Source organism: Ambystoma mexicanum, chromosome 6q (genome assembly GCF_040938575.1).
Source record: "Ambystoma mexicanum isolate Mex_15411 chromosome 6q, UKY_AmexF1_1, whole genome shotgun sequence".
Lineage (NCBI taxonomy): Eukaryota > Metazoa > Chordata > Amphibia > Caudata > Ambystomatidae > Ambystoma > Ambystoma mexicanum.
The window spans coordinates 1420454496-1420475756 of record NC_090937.1 but is presented as its reverse complement, the minus strand read 5'-3'; the positions used below and the strand labels follow the sequence as shown (position 1 = coordinate 1420475756).

Below are 21261 nucleotides of genomic sequence, written 5' to 3'. Positions count from 1 at the left end.
CATCCCAAGATTAGGGTCAGCCTAGGAAGTAGGAGTACACTGTCTATAGTGAACAAATCTTGTATGAAGCCTTTTTGGAGATGGGAACCTGAGTTAGAGACCCGGGAGCCCACTTCAACATATTTTATAATAAAAACTAAAAGCTTATTGATATCGCCAGAGGACTTGACAAGATGATTTTTTGCATTTTTATGTTGCTGTGACAATGTCTATTGAAGATTTGTAAAACGAATTCTGAAATGTATGCATCAATAAAAACGTAAAAGAATAGTATATAATGGTTGCATAATAAACTAATCTTGTAGTTAGGAATAGTAAATACAGATCTGAATGAGACCATGGAAATTGAGACAGCAAGGTTTGTGATAATAAAAAGAAATACAATATTGGGATTGTTTTGTGGCGAGCACAAAAGTGGCAAACTGTCATAGCCAGCATTTCATTTCTCATGGACTGGGCGCACATGATACACAGTCAGAGCAGAATTGCTAAAGCGGTGAGCATGAAGAATCTCAAAACAAAATTATTGGTTGGCGCAAACACAAGAGCCCGTAAGGCTCTGTGGCTATGATGTTAATCTCTTACCGGGGTGTGGGTATGCCCAGTGACACGCAAAATGTCATAAATCAAGAGGAAGTCGCTGAATCTGGTCCTGTTCCATGTAGTCGAAAGCTCTATTAAAGGCGATGTTGTATAACATGGTTACTGTGATGTCGTCAGACACACGTATCACATGACAGAGGGCACGGGAAGGGGAGGAGCGGGTGGCGGGAAGGGAAGCCAGTTCTATGATTGCTGTTAGCAAATAAAGAGGTGTTTGTACCCCTCTCCGCCTCCCGCCTCGTGTGTTCATGGTGTGAATGCTGAAGGCCAGGAAAGGATGCAGCAGGTACCCCCCTCTAGGCTACTATATTGGCGATGAGGCGCTGACAGACCCGAAACATTCGTGTCACCGCGCTTGTGGCTAGAATTGAATGAGCCACTCGAGCAGCAGCTCCACCAGCAAGGCGGAGGAGAGTTCCCGCCGAAGGTCAGAAGTGGGTCCAGAGCATAGCAGCTCCCTGCAGGTGGGCAGAGAGGCACCACCCGTTCTTCTAACCCTACAACTCTGGCCGGTTGAGCAGGGCTCCCGCCGACGGCACTGTGTTGCACCAGCGGGTCGGAGCGCCGGCTCCCCGTGCAACATCAGCACCGGGCGGTTGAGTAAGGCTCCCGCCCGGTGCTTGAAAGGACTGGGAAAATTGAAAGGCCATCAGATTAAACTGCACATTGACACAGGAATAACCCCAGTTGCACAGCATTACAAGGGAATCCCTATGCACATACAAATCAAGTAGAAGAAGAATTACCAAAGCTACTGGAAGCCGACATCATCGAACCAGCTGAAGGCCCCACCCCGTGGGTATCCCCAATAGTGCCTGTGCCCAAGAAAGACTCAGACATCCGCATCTGCGTGGACATGCAGCGACCAAATGAGGCCATCCTTCGTGAATGCCACCAAGCCCCACGCATTACGGACATGGTGCATCCCCTAAACGTGGGAACTATATTCTCCAAGTTAGACCTCAACAAGGGGTACTATTAACTGCAGCTCAAAAAGACATCCCGTTACATCACTAAATTCGCCACCCACCTGGGCTTATACAGGTTAAAGTGCCTCAGTTTTGGTGTCTCGTCAGCGGCAGAAATATTTCAGTCTGAGATACACAATGTTATCAAGCATATACCCAACTGCTTGAACTACAACAATGACATCCTAGTGTTCGGGCAGACACAAGAGCAACACGATAAAACACTAATTTATTTATTTATTACATTTATATAGTGCACAGCAGCCCTAGGGCATTGAGGCGCTGTTACTTGCAGGGAACTTAGTTACTGGGGAAGGGCACATGGGAGCTTTAGTTTTACATTTGAGCGATATAAGTTAGGATACATATAATATACATGTGAGCAAGGTACATTTTGTTTTACGTTTGAACAATATACATTAGGGTACATATAATATACATGTGAGCATGGTACATTTTGTGTTGTAACAGGTTTAGCTGTAGATCATGGCATACTTCAGGTGAAGAGCGCAGTTTTCATGGATTTGCGAAATGCCATGAGGGATGTCTCACCTCGGAGGGTGGGAGGTCGGGCATTCCAATGTGAGGGTGCGAGGTAGGGGAAGCTGGAGCCACCTGCTCTGGTTCTTCTTACCATGGGCACACAAACCATGTTGGCGTAGGGTGTTTTGGTTGGTCTTGTGGAAGTGGAGGGGTGGATCGTTTGTGAGAGGTATTCTGGAGTGGTGAGGTGGATGCACTTGTGGGTCAGTGTCAGGGTTTTGAATAAGATCCTTTCTTTTATTGGAAGCCAGTGGGCTGCTTTCCTGTCATCAGTAATGTGCTCTCTTTTGGAGATGCCTTGAGCTGCATGGAGAGTGTTGTTCTGGATGACTTGGAGTCCATCTAGGTTTTTAGTGGAGGTTCCTAGGAAGAGTACATTGCAGTAGTCTAGCCTTCGAAATGGCCTAGCTGCGTTAATTAACGGAGCACGGCTTCGCACAACTCAGTGTTTTACCCACCCACCAGAAAGGTAGAATTATCAACTGGGTAGAGGTTCTCAACTGTAACACCACCTGCAAGGACCCCCAACCTCTCGCATGGACGGATCACTATCTCATCATCCTTGAAATTAACATCAATCATGCAGTACCTAAAAAGTGCCTAATGGCACCAGCCTGTCCGACCAGAAATAAACGCAAAATTACTGCCGAAGCCTTATTACCCCTGGTCCTACCCACCCTAAACGCACTACCGGCCAATGCTGATCTAAACCTACTGATTGACACCTTCAGCGACTCCATGGCCAATGCCATTGATACCATCGCCCCATTGAAACTACGTAAAGGTAAACCTAGAGCTCATCTGAACTCTTGGTACACCCCTGAACTCAAACTACTCACGAAAAAGAAAGCTAAATTAGAACTCCTATGGAAAACTAATCCATCAACTGAAAATAAATCCAATCTTACAAACTTATCTTCATTATATAAAAGGGATATAATTCGCACCAAAAAAATGCTTATAACGTTAGGGTAGATCAGGCAGGTTCATGCACCAAAGAACTATTTAAAATACTAAAAAGAATTTGAAAATCCCAATCCACCTATAGACACCTGCACGAAAGACAAACCCTGGTGCACCAGCATCCAGAACACCCTTAACAACAAAATCACAGGACTCCAAACCAAAATTGAGGACAAACGTCAACAAATCTCCAGCAGTAAGTCTACCAGCCCAAGTCCACCAACGTCAATCGAAGCCAATGCAATTAGAAGTTCAAAAAATCATCACATCCTTAAAACCTTCAAATTGCCAAGGGGACAGCTGTCGTGCCCAAATCATAAAAGACGCAGCCAGAGATCTATCCCCTTTCATCACCAAACTAATTAACCTATCCTTCGCCAATAACTCAGTCCCCAGTAATCTAAAACAATCCTGGGTTCTACCACTCTTGAAAAAACAATCACTAGGCCCAGCCATACCCACCAATTATAGACCCATCACTACCGTCCCATTCCTATTAAAAATCTTGGACAGAGTCGCCTACCTCTAAATTCAGGAATATCTGGAATCCAACCAATTGCTTGGTATACGTCAATCGGGCTTTAGACCTCAACATGGAACATAAACTGCCCTTGTTGCCGTCAAAAGTCAGATTGATGAAATCAAAGACAAAGGTAATGCCACCACTACTCCTTTTAGACCTCTCAGCGGCATTCGATTTAGTCGATCACAAAATCCTCTGCAGCCACCTATCTACCGCTGCTCACTTCTCCTCTTCCGCCACCACATGGATACAATCCTTTCTGGCGAATAGAACTATGAGGGTTTTTTCCACAATAGCAGCTGCTGACCCTATCCCCATCACATGCAGAGTCCCACAAGGCTCCTGTGTCTCCCCCACTTTGTAGAACATATTTACAAAGCCTCTATTCAACAAACTGGACCATCTGGGTGTCACCTACACCAACTATGCAGACGACACCCATATACTCCTCAACATCTCAGGCAACTACAACGCTGACATCACCCAGATTAACAAAATCTTTCCCATCATTCAGGCATGGATGGTTACACACGGCCTATGCCTGAATGATGAAAAGACAGAGATTCTCACTGTCGGCTCTCCCAGTAACTTGTCAAAACTTAGCCCTAGATACAACATCATCATCAATGGTAATACCATCCCCATTGTTAAAAGTGTGAAAACCCTCGGTTTTTACCTTGATGCTAACACCAACCTCTCCAAACAAATCAACATGACCGCCTCAGCTACTGCCCACACAGGCAAGCTGATTAGGGCCAGCAGACCCTTCCTATCCTCTAATAGTTGCCTCACACTCGCCAGGGCCCTCATACAGTTCAAACTGGACTACTGCAATAGCCTGTACCTAGGCGCTAACCAATCTATAATTAACAAACTTCAGGTACTCCTAAACAATGCACTACGTGCAGCACTCAACATCCCCAGGCGAGAACACATCTCCACAGCCAGGAAATCTTGCAAATGGCTCTCCATAAAACAAAAAAATGACTTAAAAACCATTTGCCTCACATACAAGGCCTTAGACCACCTAGCCTCCACCGTATCTCACTAATAAATTTACCATGAAATCTGCCACCAGAACTACCTGATCTTCCAATACCTTATGCCTGACAGTGCCTAGATTTACCTTAAAAAGAGCAGGAGGCGCGAGCTTCACAGTGCTTTCCTCCCAACTCTGGAACACCTTACCACTCAACATCAAAACTATTGAGTCCTTTCATATTTTTAGGAAACATGTTATTGGATGGCTACTGAACAAAAAGTAGCACTTACCTCCTCTCGCAAGTATATGAGAACTCTCCCGATAGCTTATTTTAGCTTGTAAATTGTGTAAATAGTTGCATTATCAAAATGTGGCTTATTTTGCTGGTAAACTGTGCAAATAGTTGTATTATGAAAATATTATGAAAATGTATATTGTGTACTGTATTGTATATATCACACTATGTAACCGCTTCCTTAAGCGCCCTTCTACCTCTGGGTCTGGAGCGCTATATAAATAAATAAAACAAACAAACTCAGAGTTTTAACTGCGTCTGATACTGGGAGTTGTCAGGGGAGCCTACCAGGAGGAGTTGAGTCTTGTCAGAGTTGAGGCATAGTCCATTAGCTGCCATCCAAGCCTGGATGTTGTTGCAGATGTCGTTAAGCATGGTGGAGTCAGTGTCGTAGTTGCCAGTGAGGGCGAGGAGGATTTGGGTATCGTCCGCATAGTTTTTGTAGGAGATACCCAAAACATCAAGGATGAGAAAGAGTAGGCGATTAAAGATGTTGTAAAGCGTGGGAGAGAGACAGGAGCCTTGTGCTACTCCACATAGCATGATGGTGGGTGAGGTGGAGGCCAAGTCAGAGAATACTTGCATGGTTCTGTCTTGCAGGAAGGAGGTGATCCAGGTCATGGCATCTGGGGAGAATCTGGCTGTGGTGGAGAGGTGGTGGCATAGGACGAAATGGTCTACGAGGTCAAATGCTGCAGAGAGGTCGAGGAGTAAGAGTAGGGCTGGCTTGCCTAGGTCTCTGGCATCGACAATCTGGTTTTTTAGGTCCAGTAATGCCGTTTCAGTCCCTTGCCTAGGGCGAAAGCCAGACTGACATAGCCCTAAGAGACTGTTTTCTTTGATGAAGTGCTACACCTGCAGGTAGGCTGCTTTGTTCAGTATCTTGAGCAAGAAGGGGACGGTGGTGATGGGCCTGTAGTTATGCAGGGCGGTAGGGCCAAGTGTTTTTTTTTTTTTTAGATGGGGGCGGACCCAAGCTTCCTTGAGGCAGGAAGGGACTTTTGCAGTGGCAAACAAAGCGTTGACGAAGGCGGTCAGGAATGGTGCGAGGGTAATGGCACAGTCTTTGATAATAGAGGCAGGACAGGAGTCACCATTGCAGTTGGACGGTTTTAGGGTCCTCCTGAGGTTGATCATGTCTTGTTCCTGTATGGCTTTGAACGAAAAAAGTGGGGAGGAGTCCAGGGGGGTAGGAGGGGAAGGGTTGGCGGTGGTGGGGAGCGAGTGTTTAGTTGACTGAATTTTGGATTGGAGTGTGCTAAGTTTGTTGTGCATGGCTGTTTGAATTTCGTCACACCACGTCTTGTCTTTGGTGAAGTTTGGGGGGGCGGGGGTTGGGGTCTCTAATTCTCTGAAGATAGAGAAGATTTCTTTTGTATTGTAGTTAGCATCAGAGATTCTGGCTTCGAAGGATTTAGCTTTGGCAAGGATGATTGCCTTCTTGTACTCTTTAGAGCGGTCGTTGAAGTCGAGTTTGTCTTTATCCGAGTGGGAGGTTTGCCATCGTGTGAGGCCTTTCCGTTTTTCGGTGCGAAGTATGAGGAGGTCAGGGATGAACCACGTATTGGAGTGACTCATGGGTTTCTGTTTGCAGGGTTTGAGCTGGGCTATGGAGTTGACAGCTGATTTGATAGCAGCCTCGTATGAGAGTGCAAGGGTTTCTGGATCAGTGGAGAAAGGTGGTCTGAAGGCTGGGCCTTGGAGAAAGGGTAGTAGTCTTTCTTTAGTTAGTTGGCGAGAGCTTCTTGGGAGGGCTGGAGCCAAGGGCTGGAGATTGGGAGTGGAGGAGATCGAGGTAGGTATGTTGAAAGAGATGATGCGGTGGTCAGACCATGGAGTGGGGGTATTTCCCGTGATGGTAATAGGGCAGTTATGTTGAGCTATCCAATCCAGGGTTCTGACTAGTGAGTGGGGTCTGAGATGGTTTTCTTGAACCCTAGGGTCTCAAGGGTTGAGTTGAGAGATTTAGCAGCTGGGTCCTGTGGGTCATAGAGATCTAAGTTGACGTCACCGGGTAGGATTACTTTGGACGGTTTCTTAAGATTGTCGGTGAGGAGGAGAGTGAGTGAGGCCTGGAAGTCACCTAGGGGACCTGTGGGGCGGTAGACAAGGTGTATAGCAATGGTGCAGTGGGGAGAGAGGCTAAGTTTGAGTTGGAGGTAGTCACTGTTACTGTTCATAGATTTCTCTAGCTTTCTAATGGCTAGGCGGTCTTTGGGTATTAGCGCTATACCTCCACATTTAGATGGGCGATCTTGCCTGATGATAGTGTAGCCAGGGGACGAGTGCGGGGCCTGAGGCTTCATGTATCCAGGTTTCTGTTATCATGAGAAGGTCAAGGTTGTGGGTGGAGATGAGGTTATGTATGTCTAGAGCATGAGCATTGAGAGACCTGGCATTGAACATGGCGCATTTGTGGCACGGTTCTGCAGAGACTAGAGGAGTAAGAGGGGCATGGAGAGTGGGGCGGTGGGTGAATGGGTGGTTCTGTCCTTGACAGTCTTGGTGGTCTGGTTTTTAGGGTGAGGAGGACTGGGTAGGGTAACATTCAATACATTGCAGTTAACATTGGTGGTGGAAAAATGTGGCATAACAGTAATTACATCAGGGGTCCCATTTTCTAGAGTGGTGGACACGGGTGAGGTGGGTTTCAATACATTGCAGTTAACACTGGTGGTGGAAAAATGTGGCATCACAGTAATTACAGGGGGTCCCATTTTCTAGGGTGGTGGACACAGGTGGGGTGGCATTCAGTAAGATGAGGTTTGAGATGAGCGAGTTCGGATCAGGTGTGATACGGGTCGTCATAGCTGTTTTCAGGGAGACTGGTGGCTTGGAGGAGGGCGCTCTTACAGTGGGCGTGGGGACCAGCTGGAGTTGCGAGCACTCGTAGGCAGTGGTAGGGAACCAAATGTGTCTCTGATCGTTAGTCTGGCTGCAAACTCCTTACCTTAAGAGTGACAAGGGTCTGCGGCAATCGAGCAGCGAAGAGCTGCAAAGAGCACTGGCCTTTTCTCTTGGCATTCACTCATCGGCTTAACATCACGGCCCTCTCCCCCTCCACTTAAAGCAGGATGGGAGGGGCAGGCAAGTGGACGCAGAGATTGAGAACCTGGGCCTGCGGCAGTGAATTGCGTGGCACCATTTGTTGTTGTAGATGTTGCCATAGCAACGAGGACATCGGCGGCATCCATCTTGGGGGAATCTGTGTCGTCTGAACACGTGGCGGCGTGGGGGACAAAGGAACACATGGTTGTTCCAAATGCGAAACGAACAGCTGATCCAGCATCCGGCTGGAGGGAGTAGAAACGTGCTCGAAGCACAGCTGCAAAGAGCACTGGCCTTTTCTCTTGGCCTTCGCTCGTCGGCTCATGAGAGTGTGCATGGCCCTAGAGGAGGCTCACCTCACCCTGAACAAGGATAAATGCGAGTTCAAAAAACAGACATTGTGTTTCTTTGGACACATATTTTCACCAAACCGAATGACACTAGACCCAGAAAAGGTCAGTGCCCAAACAGAAGCACAACCACCCAGCTCCACGACGGATTTACGATCATTCCTTGGTTTGGCAAGCTACTGTACTCGCTATATCAAATACTTTGCATCTGTCAGTGAACCCCTCGGGGCACTCACAAAACAAAATGCAGAATTCAAGTGGACGGAAGAATGCCAACAGGCGTACCCCTAATAAAACAACGCATTTCCGATGTCCAGAATATGGCGAACTTCAACCAAAAGAAAGCCACTGAACTAGTAGTGGACGCCAGCCCTGTGGGCCTCGGAGCCATCCTGAACTGGGCAAAAGAGACAGGCAGTCAAGACACATCGTGTCTTATGCCAGCCGAAGCCTGTCCAAGACCGAGCAAGCCTATTTACAGGCTGAAAAAGGAGGACTACCGGTGGTATGGGCCTGTGAGCACTTTCATCTATTCCTATATGGGAAACCCTTTACAATCGTCACAGACCATTAGGCACTGCTGTTTATCTATGGAATTCTGCAAGCCAAGATGCTGCCGCGCATAGCAAGATGGGCATTAAGGCTGCACTTCAACATAATCCACAGGCTGGGGAAAGAGCACAACCCTGCTGATTTTCTTTCTCGGCACCTCTGCAAGGAGTCCCAACCCTTTCCGTCCATAGCGGACCAATACATCCGGTACGTGATACAAGGACTTGAGCCCCACCTTATTGCCCAGGAAACAAACAACGACCAAGGACTACAAGTCATCCTAAGGTGCCTGGAAACTGGACACTGGAAACAAGCCCGGCAGCTGAAGGAAAACATGAGGGAAGATGTCAAGCAAGACATCGCATGTCTTCTCGCCGTGAAGGATGAACTGGCCAAATCAGAAGATTGGCTACTGCTAAAGGGCACAAAACTGGTAAGTCCCCAAAGACTGAGAATGAAGGTGTGAATATGTTAGAGTTGGCACATGAAGGACACCGGGGCATCGTATCCACCAAACGGATGCTGAGACACCTCAACGCACAAGTAGAGGATCTACTAAACACTACCCCACCCCTGCTGTCAAACCCACACACGACCAGAGCCATTGAACATAACAGCTCTGCCAGAAGGAGCATGGGAAGAAGTGGCAGTACATGTTTTTGGACTACTGGAAGGGGGAGAACACATACTTGTGGCAGTTGATGAATATTCTCGCTTCCCAGACATACACATCGTGCCATCCACCTCAGCATTTCACACCATTCCTGCTCTTGACAGAATGTTTGCCATCTACGTCATCCCGAAGGTAGTAAAGTCAGATAATGGGCCCCCATTCACAGGGCAGGATTTTAAGACATTCGCAGAATACATGGGATTCCACCACAAGAAAATAACACTGCTGTGGACGCAGGCAAACAGCACTGTGGAGCGTTTCCTGAGCAACAACAAGCAAACAGTACAAATTGTGCGACTCACAGGAGAGCCAGTAGAGAAGTTGTAATGTCAGCTCATGAGTGGCTACCGAAACACTCTGCATGACACCACAGGAAAGACCTCTGCCGAGGTGATGTCTGGTAGGAGCATAAGGACCCAAATCACGCACATAACCCCAGAAGAAGAAAGGTACCAAGAGGACCAGGAAATGCGAGAACAAGACTCCCGGAAAAAGGACGAGATGAAGAGAGGAGCCGAAGAGAAGAGCCCAAGAAAATTACTTCGAACCTGGAGACGTGGTCATAGCGAAACAAGTTCAAAGCCGTAAAAGCTCACCTCTCCCAAGTGCAGAGTGGGACTCACTGTGTGAGAGGGATGGGGAAGAATCCAGCACCAAAGGAAACCCATGGCCCCAGACCTTTGAAGAACCACGGGACTTGAGACCACAAAGAGCGCAAATGAAACCTCAAAGACTCATCGAGGAAATGAACTAGAGTGGAGTTCATGGTTAGTATTGGGGGGTGTGGTGTCGATAAACACCCGTATCACGTGACAGGGGACAAGGGGAGGGACGGGAAGGGAAGCCAGTTCTATGATTGCTGTTAACAAATAAAGAGGTGTTTGAAACCGCTCTCTGCCTCCCGCCTCGTGTGTTGATGGTGTGCCTGCTACAGGCCAGGGAAGGATACAGCAGGTCCCCCTCTAGGATACTACAGTTATGCTGAGAGCAATCATGCAGGTCTCGCATGGTGGTGTAACGCAATGCCCACAAGGCTGAAGGAGGTTTTGTTAGAAATTTCATTATATGCAATTACAGAATTTTCTGTATGACCACCATTCTGTAAAATCCTATAAAATCCCTGAAATTCGTGAGCTCGGGTACCATCATTTTGGGATGGGGATGCCCTGCCTGTTCCCCCATGCATTTCAGCACAGCTGTCTGGAACTAAAACCTGATTCTCCTTTTTCTGAGGATTCCACACATTTTGCACACATTGTTAAAACCATCCCAATAACATACAGAGACGATCCTAGAGAAATAGGTGCTGTATTGTTTGTATTCAACTAAGTTACAGAGGCGTCTTTCAAATAAATTGTAGATTCTACAAATTCTTAGAGTGGGATAGAAGCTGAAAAACGTCAATAAATTTACCCCTAAAATGTCTGATGTGTTTTTAAGTTCCTCTTCATCGACACATATTGTTTGTGTTTCCATCACTGAAAAAAAAAGAAAACAGCTTAAACTTAAAGTAATATATAACATATTAATAAGTCAACATCGCTTTAATTTTCAGCACATTGCTGCCATTAATAATACTCGACAAACAAGCCGAACTTAACAATTAAAGTTTTAATTTTATTCACATTAAAAATAATTGAGTTTTCTGTGTTCAACCTCGTTTCATTATACAGTGACTGCATAATCATTTTGAAAATGTTTCTTCTGTGTAAAAATTGGATGCAATTTTAGGTCTTTGGAAGGTATAAGCATTACTATTCCTCTATTCCTTTGCATAGGCAGACCTGCAAAAATAAGTCTTATTACTCACCACTGCATTATGGCTTTAGTCCCACGTACATCATACCGATTGAAAACAACGCATAGTTGTTAGCAGGATAGTATTAATAAGCAACATACAAGATGGCAGGCTTTTTACACTCTGCATTCTTAGAAATTACCTCTAGGGCTGACATTGAGACCAAATCTTTCTCTGTATTTGCCAGCGTGGGTGTTGTTTTCAATTAGAGGTTTTGCTTGGCACTTAGACAGTGACAATAGGGCCAATTCAGAAACCTCAGGTTTTGGATTTTTATGTGCGTTTATGACCATGTATTCGGCTTTCGCCAAAGCACTGTACAGAAAACAAACAGCACAAATCATCAACTACAAGAAATTAACCATTTTGGGAAAGAGAAAGGTAAAAAAGATGCTCTTTTAATTGAGAACAACAACAAGGGAAAGGTGATAAAGACCTAATGGGAAATGTAGTTGGTTCCAAGGTTTTGGAACCAACCAAGAAAAACAACTTAAAAGAGACCGGGAGCAGCGAGGCCCTAGGACAGATAAGAGAAATTGAGTCTGAGACCTTAAGGAACAAGTAGGAGTGTAAATGAAATGTTGGAGGAAAAATAAGAAGGCGCAAAACTGCAGAAACGTTTAAATAAAATACAGAGAATGTGAAACATAAGCCGGAAATCAAAAGGGAGCCAAAGAAGAAAATCAGACCATAAGAAACAGAGTCACAAGAACAACGAAAACAAAGTAGATGAAAAAGGAGAATTGCAGATAGACCTAAGTGGGGCCAATTGATGAGCAGGAAGTCTAAGAAGAAGAGCAGAACAATAGTAGAGCAAGCAAATTAGTGATAGGTCAAGTATCTTAGTAGCATGAAATTAAAGATAGTGACATGCTTTATGCAATAGATGAAAGCAAAAGAACAGGCTAGTATTGTAAATGTGTAAAACGAAAGAAAGAGAAAAGTCAGAGATAACACTGCTTGCTTGCAGAGGAAAAAAAGAGAAAGTAAAGAAAGAGGAAAGATGTTAGTAGTGGCTGGTATTGGTGGTTGGATTGTGGAAGCAGGTTTGTTTTGTTTGTTTGTTTGTTTTACAAGAAAAACACAAGAAGTAAAGAGTAGATAATAGGATAGAGGGACCAACAATCTCAAAAGCAGCAGAAATATCAAACTGAAGAAGAGAAGGTTCTCCATGTGGTCCATGAGACTAGGAATCAAGAGGTTTAAAATAACTGGTTGATCATGGTGAAACAAACAATTTTATAATGTCAATGTGGGCTTCTTTCTTCACTTTCAATATCTTCTATAGACCAGCAACGTAAACATTGACCACAATCGGGGGAGCCATGGGTATCAGCTGCTACCCCTGTAAATCCCCTTGGTACATCTGTCAATGCCACTATCGCTCGTGGCTGGCTGGCCCAGTACCTGGATGTTAGAAAAGTGATTGCTTTCACAATAACTTGTTCACCTAGTGAAAAGCACTGTTGGGCTGGAATAAGGGAATCGTTTCTTGCCTGTAACTCCATTTCTTCAGCGTTGGTATGCTGTGAATATTCTCCGTGGTCAGGCTTGGAATCCCCAGTTACTTTAATTTAGTACTTTTCCTATGGAAAAACATTGACACCTTTAGTGTCCCATCAACGTTATTGTGGGTGCTTTTGGTCCCTACCAATATGACGTTGAATGTATAGCTCTGCCCCAGCAGCTTCCCCTTAGATTTTAACCACTGAAGCTGGAGGACAACCCCCTGTAGAGGATATTTGCCTGGAGGGGAAGGATCATGAAAGATACCAACACTGGAGGATCATGAAAGATACCAACACTGGAGAAATTGAGTTAGAGGTAAGAAACTACTCTCTTCTCCAACTTTGGATCTTTCATGGATTCACATGTTGTCAATAGATTTTATAGCATTATACATGTCTGGAGGAGAACAAAAAACAGGCACACAAAGATTTTAAACCTGTGCATTTTTACACTTATACCAGAAGTACACATATGTAATTACAAAAACCCCAGAAGCTGTAAAGGCTTACCTTACTGGAACAGCCATTGAAGGACTGCTAGTCCCATTTGCACGTTTTCTGCATGCTGTTGTTGCTGTGAGTAGTGCCTAGTGAATTTGTGAGGCACTGCCTATGTTGCCGCCTGGCAAATGTCTTTGATGGGCACACCAGATAGAGCTGCCCGAAGCCGCTGTGGCTCGAGTAGAATGTGGCCTGGCTGACGTCTGGCCTTTGCGTGGCAGAAGGAAATCGTTGAGGATATCCACCTTGCGACACCCTACTTTGTGATAGATTTCCCTTTGTTTGAGGGTCCAAAAGCGATAAAGAGCTGACTTGCCACTCTAAAGGATTCTTTCTAGTCCAGGTAGTATTTTAACACCCTTTTTACATCTATGGAGTGCAATGCTCTCTGCGCTGGGGAGTTGGTGTTCTGGAAGAATGTAGGAAAGGTGATAGTTGCATTCTTGTGGAATTCAGATGGTACTTTCGGGATAAAGTGAGGATTGGTGGAGAAGATTACTTTGTCCTTTGCAAATCGGAGGTATGGAGGGTCCACCACTAAGGCCTGTAGTTCAGAGACACTGGTAAATGTAATAGTGATCAGGAACGCCACTTTAAAGGTCACAAACATGATGTGCACTGAAGAGAGTGCTTCAAAAGGGGGTTTCATGAGGCCTGCTCGGACCAGAGATAAGCTCCACACCGGTGGTATTCTTTTCTTTGGTGGAAAAACACAAAAAGCCCCTTTAGGAAGTGCTTGAGCAGCCTGTCACCATAGAGAGGAGGTTTTCCTCTTTTTCTGAGATTGCTGCCAAGGGTACTTTTATGGAGGAGATTTCAAGACCTTCCTTTGCCAGATTCAGTAAATAGGGAAGAACCTGTTGTGGTCATATGGTCAGTGGTTGAGGGTTGGACTATTGCAAACGCCATGTGCAGAACCTTTTCCACTTCCGGTTGTAGGAGTTGTTAGTGGAAGTTGCCATAGCTGCCGCTAGTATGCACTGGCATTCCTGCAGGATGTCTAAGTGGCTGAATCCGGCGTGGTCAGGAGCCACACTAACAGCTTGAGGGAGCCTGGGACGTGATGCAGGATTGCACCGTTGTTCTGTGACAGGAGGTCAGCGTGAGACCCCAGATGTATTGGGTTGTCCGCCGATAGCTGAAGGAGATACGAGAACCAGGTTTGTTTGGGCCAGTATGGTGCCACCAGGATTATTTTGCAATGGTATCTGCGGATCATCTGGATTGTCTTCCTGATTAGCGGAAGTGGAGGGAACGCATATGCGAAGATGCCATTCCATAGGAATGAGAACGCGCTCCCCCTGTGAGCTCTGGTGTGGCAATCTGCTTGCAAATTCTTTGCATTGTTTGGTCCACTTGTGGTGAAGAAGTCCAGAGGAGGCTGGCCCCACGCTGAGATCTTGTTCATTTAGTTGCTGTGAAGGCGCCATTCGTGGGACTGCATAGACTCCTTGCTGAGGGTGTCTGCCTGTTGGTTGTGTATACCCACAAGGTGGAAAGCTTGCTAAGCGATGTTGCTGCAAATGGCCCAGTGCCAAATGGTTTGAGCTTCCTGAGACACAGTATTTGATCTTCTTCCTCCCTGCTTGCGCAGGTAAAACATTGTGGTGGTATTGTCCGTGAGGATCCATACTACTGATTTTTTGACCAGAGGAAGAAAGGACTTTAGCGCCCAATTGGCCGCTCGCAGCTCCAGGACATTTTGTAAGGCTGACTCTTCAGGAGTCCACAGGCCTTTGATCTGGTGTCTGCCTTGGTGAGCTCCCCACCCCGCCAAGGAGACATCGGTCACGATTGTGAGTTGGTTAGTTGGTTCTACTAGTGGCATTCCTTTCAAGATGTTGTTGAGGACCACCCACCGTTTCAGCAACTTTGAGAGTGCAAAGTGATATTTATGTTGTCTCCCCAGGAACTTTGTGCCTGGGACCATCTGGTAGCTAGAAATCGCTGTACCTATCGCATGTGTAGCCTGAAATTGGGTATTAGTGGAATGCAGGACGACATGGTCCCTAGTAGAACCATTTATTTGCGCCCCATGATTTGTTTGTTTGGGGTGAAAGAGTGTGCCAGGTTTATTAATCTGTGCACTTTGTCTGCTGGGGGTCCGACTAGGCCATGTTCTGCGAATAATTGTGCGCCCAGGAACACCAAACATTTTGATGGCACTACACAAGATTTGACATAGTTGATTGCAAATCCCAATTGTTGTAGTAGAGTTTCTGTCTCAGCGAAGACGCGGTTTCTTGATGTGTTGGGCCTCAGACCAACCAGTTGTCTAGGTATGAGTAGACGTGGTGGCCCTGTTTTCTGAGGAAATCTGCCACTGGCGCTAGGCATTTGATGAAAGTCCTGGGGGCTGATTTGAGGCCAAATGGAAGGACTCAGAACTGGTAATGACTTTCGCCGACCTTGAATCTGAGGTACTGTTGGTGTCTCTGATGTATTGGGATATGAAAGTAGGCGTTTTTCAGGTCTAAAGCCGCTAGATGTTCGTGAGGCTGTACGACCGTTATGATGTCTTGTAGTGTGATCATTTTGAACTTTGGTTTGTTGATGTTTTCGTTTAATTTTCTTAAGTCCAAGATTGGATGCCAATTCGCATCTGGCTTTTTTACTACGAAGTATCTTGAGTATACTCCTTTTCCCCTCGATGAAGGCGGAACTCTTTCAATTGCCAATTTTTTTAAACATTTGACGCACTTCTTGTAGAAGAATTCGAAGGTGCGGATGTGACAACGTGACGGGAGGTAAGGGTTTCTGTGTGCGTGTCAATTCCAACAGATGGGCGTGTTGGATGGCATCTAGCACCCATCCGTCCTTTGCAATTGCTTCCCACCTGTCGAAATGAAGCGCCACATTTCCTCCCACTGGTGTGCCTTTGAGGCAGTCATTGTTGGGCTTTGTTTAGACTACCTCTCTGTGAGGTGGCCGAGATGCGTTTGCGTTGTGCTTGACGTTAATCCCTGCTGCGTTGGGAGAACTGGTAGTTCCTTCTAAATCCCGGGTGTAGCGCATTTGTGTTGTGCATGCGTTTTGCGACTTGCTGCCGCTGACACTACTGACTCTGGAGAGGATGATACGTTAGACATTTTGGGGACGTGTCCGGTGCCTTGAATTTCTTGTCAAGTCTTCCTTTTACTGCTTACTGCAGGTTCACAGAAGAACAAGTTACTCTCTTAACTGGTAACGTTCTCTCGATGGGATGGTCCGACGACGTATTCCATATCTATGACAGGTAATCACCACAGCTGTGCTGCTTTGGAAAAATGTTCTGCGTCCTGCGTCGATGACGTCGATACGCTGTCCTCGAGGGCATCCATTGAGCCGACGTCACGGGATGTTATAAGTAGGACGCCCGACGCCCATAGCCTTAGTTGTAGTTTTTTCCCCCCAGAACACGTGGCACGAATCTTCTGCCAGTATGACCATAGAAAGCCTTGCGGAAACGCAAGCTGCAATCACATAAGAAATTCTGTTGCGGGGCAGGTAGGGAGGGAGCGATATGGAATACGTTGTCGGACCATCCCATCGAAAGAACGTTACCAGGTAAGAGTAACTTGTTCTTCGAGGGGATAGGGTCCGCCGACGTTTCCATATCTATGACAGACTCCCAAAGCACTACCAACGTATGGAGGAGGGAAAAGAATTTAGAATACAGAAATTTAGAATGCCCAATTAAATTGCAGAGTAAAGGACCGCCTTGCCAAAGGCCAGGTCCTGCCTATGGATAGAATCTAGGGAGTAGTCTCGTACAAAAGTATGGACCGAAGCCCAAGTGGCTGCTTTGCAGATGTTACAAATAGGAACACCCCTCTGCAGGGCAGTAGAGGCAGCCATACCCCTAGTAGAATGGGCCCTTATGCCTACCGGAGGGTCCTTACCCGCCAAGCAGTAACATTCAGAAATTGCCAAGATAATCCATCTAGACAAAGTCTGCTTAGTAACAGCTTGTCCCAAACGCCTTCCAGCGTAACCTATAAAGAGCTGAGCGTCCACTCTCACCCGAGACATAAGTGAAATGTAGAAACTTAAAGCTCTCCTAGCATCCATCCTATGGAGCCTCTCCTCTTCCTTACCAGGATGCAGAGGAGGATAAAATGCTAGAAGAATGACCTTATGGCTTAAATGAAATTCCAACACCACTTTCGGCAGAAAGGAAGGACGAACCCTAAGGACAACCCTGTCCTTATGAAATACTGTGAAAGGTGGCTCAACAGAAAGTGCCTGCAACTCACTCACTCTGCGAGCGGAAGTAACCGCAACTAAAAATACAGTTTTAAGGGTTAACAGTCTCAAAGGACAAGAATGTAAAGGCTCAAATGGAGCACCCATTAGGAATTTTAGAACAAGGTGCAAATCCCAACCGAGCACCTGGAAAGGTGACGGTGGAAACACATTAGTGAGCCCTTTCAGAAACTGAGAAATTAAAGGAATTTTGAAATAAGAACACTCCTCAGACGAGCGCTTAAATATGGACAGCGCCACCAGGTAAACTTTACGGTACCCACTTGCAGGCCCTTGTGGGCTAACGAAAGCAAAAAAGACAGAACCACAGGAATGTCACATGAAAAATGATCCACATTCTTAACCCTGCACCAGTCGCAGAACTTTCTCCAACGGTACAGGGACTTTGCTGCAGGCTGTCTGGCCAAAAGCAACACCTCCATCACGTCTTCAGGGAGGTCCCAATCCTTATACTTCAACCTTTCAGAAGCCAAGCGTGAAGGTTGAGGGATCTGACCTCTGGATGGAGAACCAGACCCCCCTCCCGTGAGAGCAGATCGTCTCGGTAGGGAAGATGGCGTGGAGGGCAGATGGACAAGTCGAGAAGGTCCGGGTACCACGTTCTCCGGGCCCATGCAGGAGCAATGAGGATCATCCGGGAACCGAACCTCCGCAGCACTTGCAGGATGACGGGGACTGGAGGAAACGCGTACAGCAGTGGGAAGGACCACTCCACCACAAACGCGTCCCTTAAGGCTCCTCTTGGAGGAAATTCCCGCAAGCAGAACCTTTCGCACTTTCGGTTGACACTGGAGGCGAAGAGATCCACTTGTGGGGTCCCCCAAAGGGTGAAGATCTCCAGGAGAATCTCCTGAGCCAGCTCCCACTCGTGAGAGATCACGCTCTGCCTGCTCAGAGCACCCGCCATCTCGTTTTCGTCTCCGGCCAAATGAACTGCCAAGATCGAAATTTCCTGCTGAATGGCCCAGAACCAGAGCTGCATCGCCTCCCTGCACAGAGGAAGTGACCATGCCCCCCCTTTTTGTTGAGGGAGTGCATGTCCACTGTGTTGTCCGTCAGAATCAGGACATTCTTCCCTCGCACAGTCGTCAGAAAAGCCTTCAGGGCAAGCCTGACGGCCCTCAGCTCCAATAGATTGATATGGAGTCTGGACTCCGACGGAGACCAACGACCGCTGACTGTCAACTTGTTGGCATGAGCTCCCCATCCCGTGAGGGGTGCGATCCGTCATGATCGTCCCATCCGGCCACGGCAGCCAAAATGGAGCCCCCCCTCATCAGATTGCCTTCGACGGCCCACCACAGAAGATCCTGGGCGACCGAAGGCGGCACCTGCACGGGGTCCGACATCCTGCCGGAGGACAGTGACCACTGCATCTTGAGAGCCCATTGGAGAGATTTCATCCGCAACCTGGCCTCTGGCACCAGAAGAATTCAAGATGCCATGAGGCTGAGCAACTTCAAGAACACGAACGCCGGGAGACTCTGGGCATTTTGAAACCTGTGCACCATCTGCTGAATGTGAAGAGCCCTCACCTGGGGAGGGAAACACTGCCCCAGTGATGTGTCGAGCACTGCTCCGATGTACTGGAGCCGCTGAGTTGGCGTCAAGTGGGACTTCTTTAAGTTGAGGGAGAAGCCCAGCTTGTGAAGTGAGTGGCAGGTGACTGACAGATGATCCAGGACTTGCTCGGGAGAGTGCGCGCTGATCAACCAATCGTCCAGGTCGGGGTAGACGCGAATCCCCCCTTTCCTGAGATACGCTGCCACCACCACCATGAACTTGGTGAAAACCCTCGGGGCGGAGGTCAATCCGAACGGCAGGACCCGAAACTGAAAGTGCGAGTCGCCAATCGCGAACCTCAGGTACTTCTTGTGCTTGGGATGGATCGGCACATGAAAGTAAGCGTCCTTGAAGTAAGCGTCCTTGAGGTCAAGAGACCCCAACCAGTCCTGAAGTAAAAGAGCCTGGAAGACTTGAGAGAGAGTAACCATCATGAACTTGTCCTTCCTGAGGTGCTTGTTCAAACCACGCAAGTCCATGATGGGTCTCAATCCTCATGTCTTTCTTTGAAATCCAAAAATATGGGGAATACCTTGTTCCTCTCTGGTACAGGCACCAGATCTATGGCGCCTTTCTCCAGCAGGGATTTGATTTCCTGCGCAAGGAGCGGATCCGGACTCTTCAAAGAGAGATTCCCTGGTGGATTGTCGTGAAGCCTCTGCCGGAAAGGAAAACAGTAGCCGTGGGCTATGATCCCCAGAAGCCACACATCTGAACTAATGGCACGCCATTCTACAAGATGCTGCGCCAGCCTTCCCCCAACCGGCAAACCATGGGACATGGCCTCATGACTGAGCTGAAGTGGCTGCAGCATTGCCTGAGGGTAAAGATGCAACTGCCCGAGCGGCCTTGGCACCTCGAGTACCCTGTTTTCCACCTCTGGTACTCCTACGGTGGCCCCTTTGACTTGCAGCTCCTCTCGATCTACCAAAGGATGAGTAATATCGAAAGGAACCTCCCCTCCATTGCTGTCCCCTAGGACGAAAATGCGGAGGTTGGTGAACTGCAGCGCTCAACGACTTCGCTGCAGCTTTGGAGGTCTGCAACCTCTCAAGGCACTCGTCAGCTTTGCTGCCAAAAAGATGTTCACCATCAAAGGGCATGTTGGGAAGCCGGGTTTGTACATCAGGAGCAAACCCCGACTTCCGCAACCACGCAAATCTGCGCATTACGGTGTTCGCCGCCATTGACCGGCTGACGCAATCTGCCATGCCCAGACCCGACTGAACGGATTCACACATGGCATCCTTGCCATCCTGAACAAGAGCAAGAAAGCCATCCCGTTCCTCCCCTTCGGGAATGTGTTCAGCCGCCAAAGAGACACAATTCCACAGAGTATGAGTGAAACGTGCTAAGGCACACACAGAGTTGGCTGCCCGTAAAGCCATACCCCCTGAAGAAAACACTTTCTTCACCCAGCCATCAAAATGTTTGTCGTCCCTATCAGGAGGGATGGTAGGGTACGTAGCCGCCTGCACCACCAAACTCTCCGGAGTGGGGTGCGTAGTCAAGTAGCTGGGGTCGCTACTGGCTGGATGGTATTTTTTTGGCAAAGACTTGCTCACTGCCGGGAGACTCTCCGGAGCAGTCCAAGCCACTGCCACCCTTCTTTGCAAGGCCATATGGAATGGCAGTACCGAGTCAGTTGGAGGACCTTGTTCAAGGATATCCGTCAGGTCATCCTGTAGAAAATCCACTGGTGGCGCTGACCACCCCAAGTATTTTGTCACCCTCAACATAAAGCGCTGGTACAAGGACTCGGCGTGCATGCCAGGCCAACCGAACTCAACTTCCGGAGAGGTGCCCAGACCACTGACTGGCGTTGTGCAAGGACTGACGCAGGTCTTCTAGCTGTCTATGACCTGACATGAGTTTGTCAGGAACCTCTTCAGGAACCATACCTTCATCAGACCCTTCATCCACCTCAGAGATGTAATCCAGAGGCTGGAATAAATCCCTAGATGAGGGCACAGAAAAAGGCTTGAATACAAGCCTTACTGACTTCTGCAGGGGCTTTCTCGGAGTTTCCACCGGTCTCCGGGGCACCTCCGATAAAGCCTCCTCGAAAGGCGTTGAGGGCATCGACGGAATCGGTGTCGACGTCGAGCGTGGCGCCGAAGGCTTCGACACAGGCCTCGAGGGCAGA

At 47.5% G+C, this 21261-nt stretch overlaps 1 protein-coding gene across 1 annotated transcript in view; it reads right to left on the bottom strand.

Moving 5' to 3' along the window:
* POLN (DNA polymerase nu) overlaps positions 1 to 21261 on the bottom strand; it is a 1535958-nt gene that overhangs the window by 1192347 nt on the left and 322350 nt on the right. The window contains exons 6-7 of the mRNA XM_069630227.1: positions 11441 to 11613; positions 10914 to 10978 (exon numbers count right to left, since the gene is read on the bottom strand). Of these exons, the coding sequence (XP_069486328.1) occupies positions 10914 to 10978; positions 11441 to 11613 (238 nt within the window). The remainder of the gene's footprint in view (positions 1 to 10913; positions 10979 to 11440; positions 11614 to 21261) is intronic.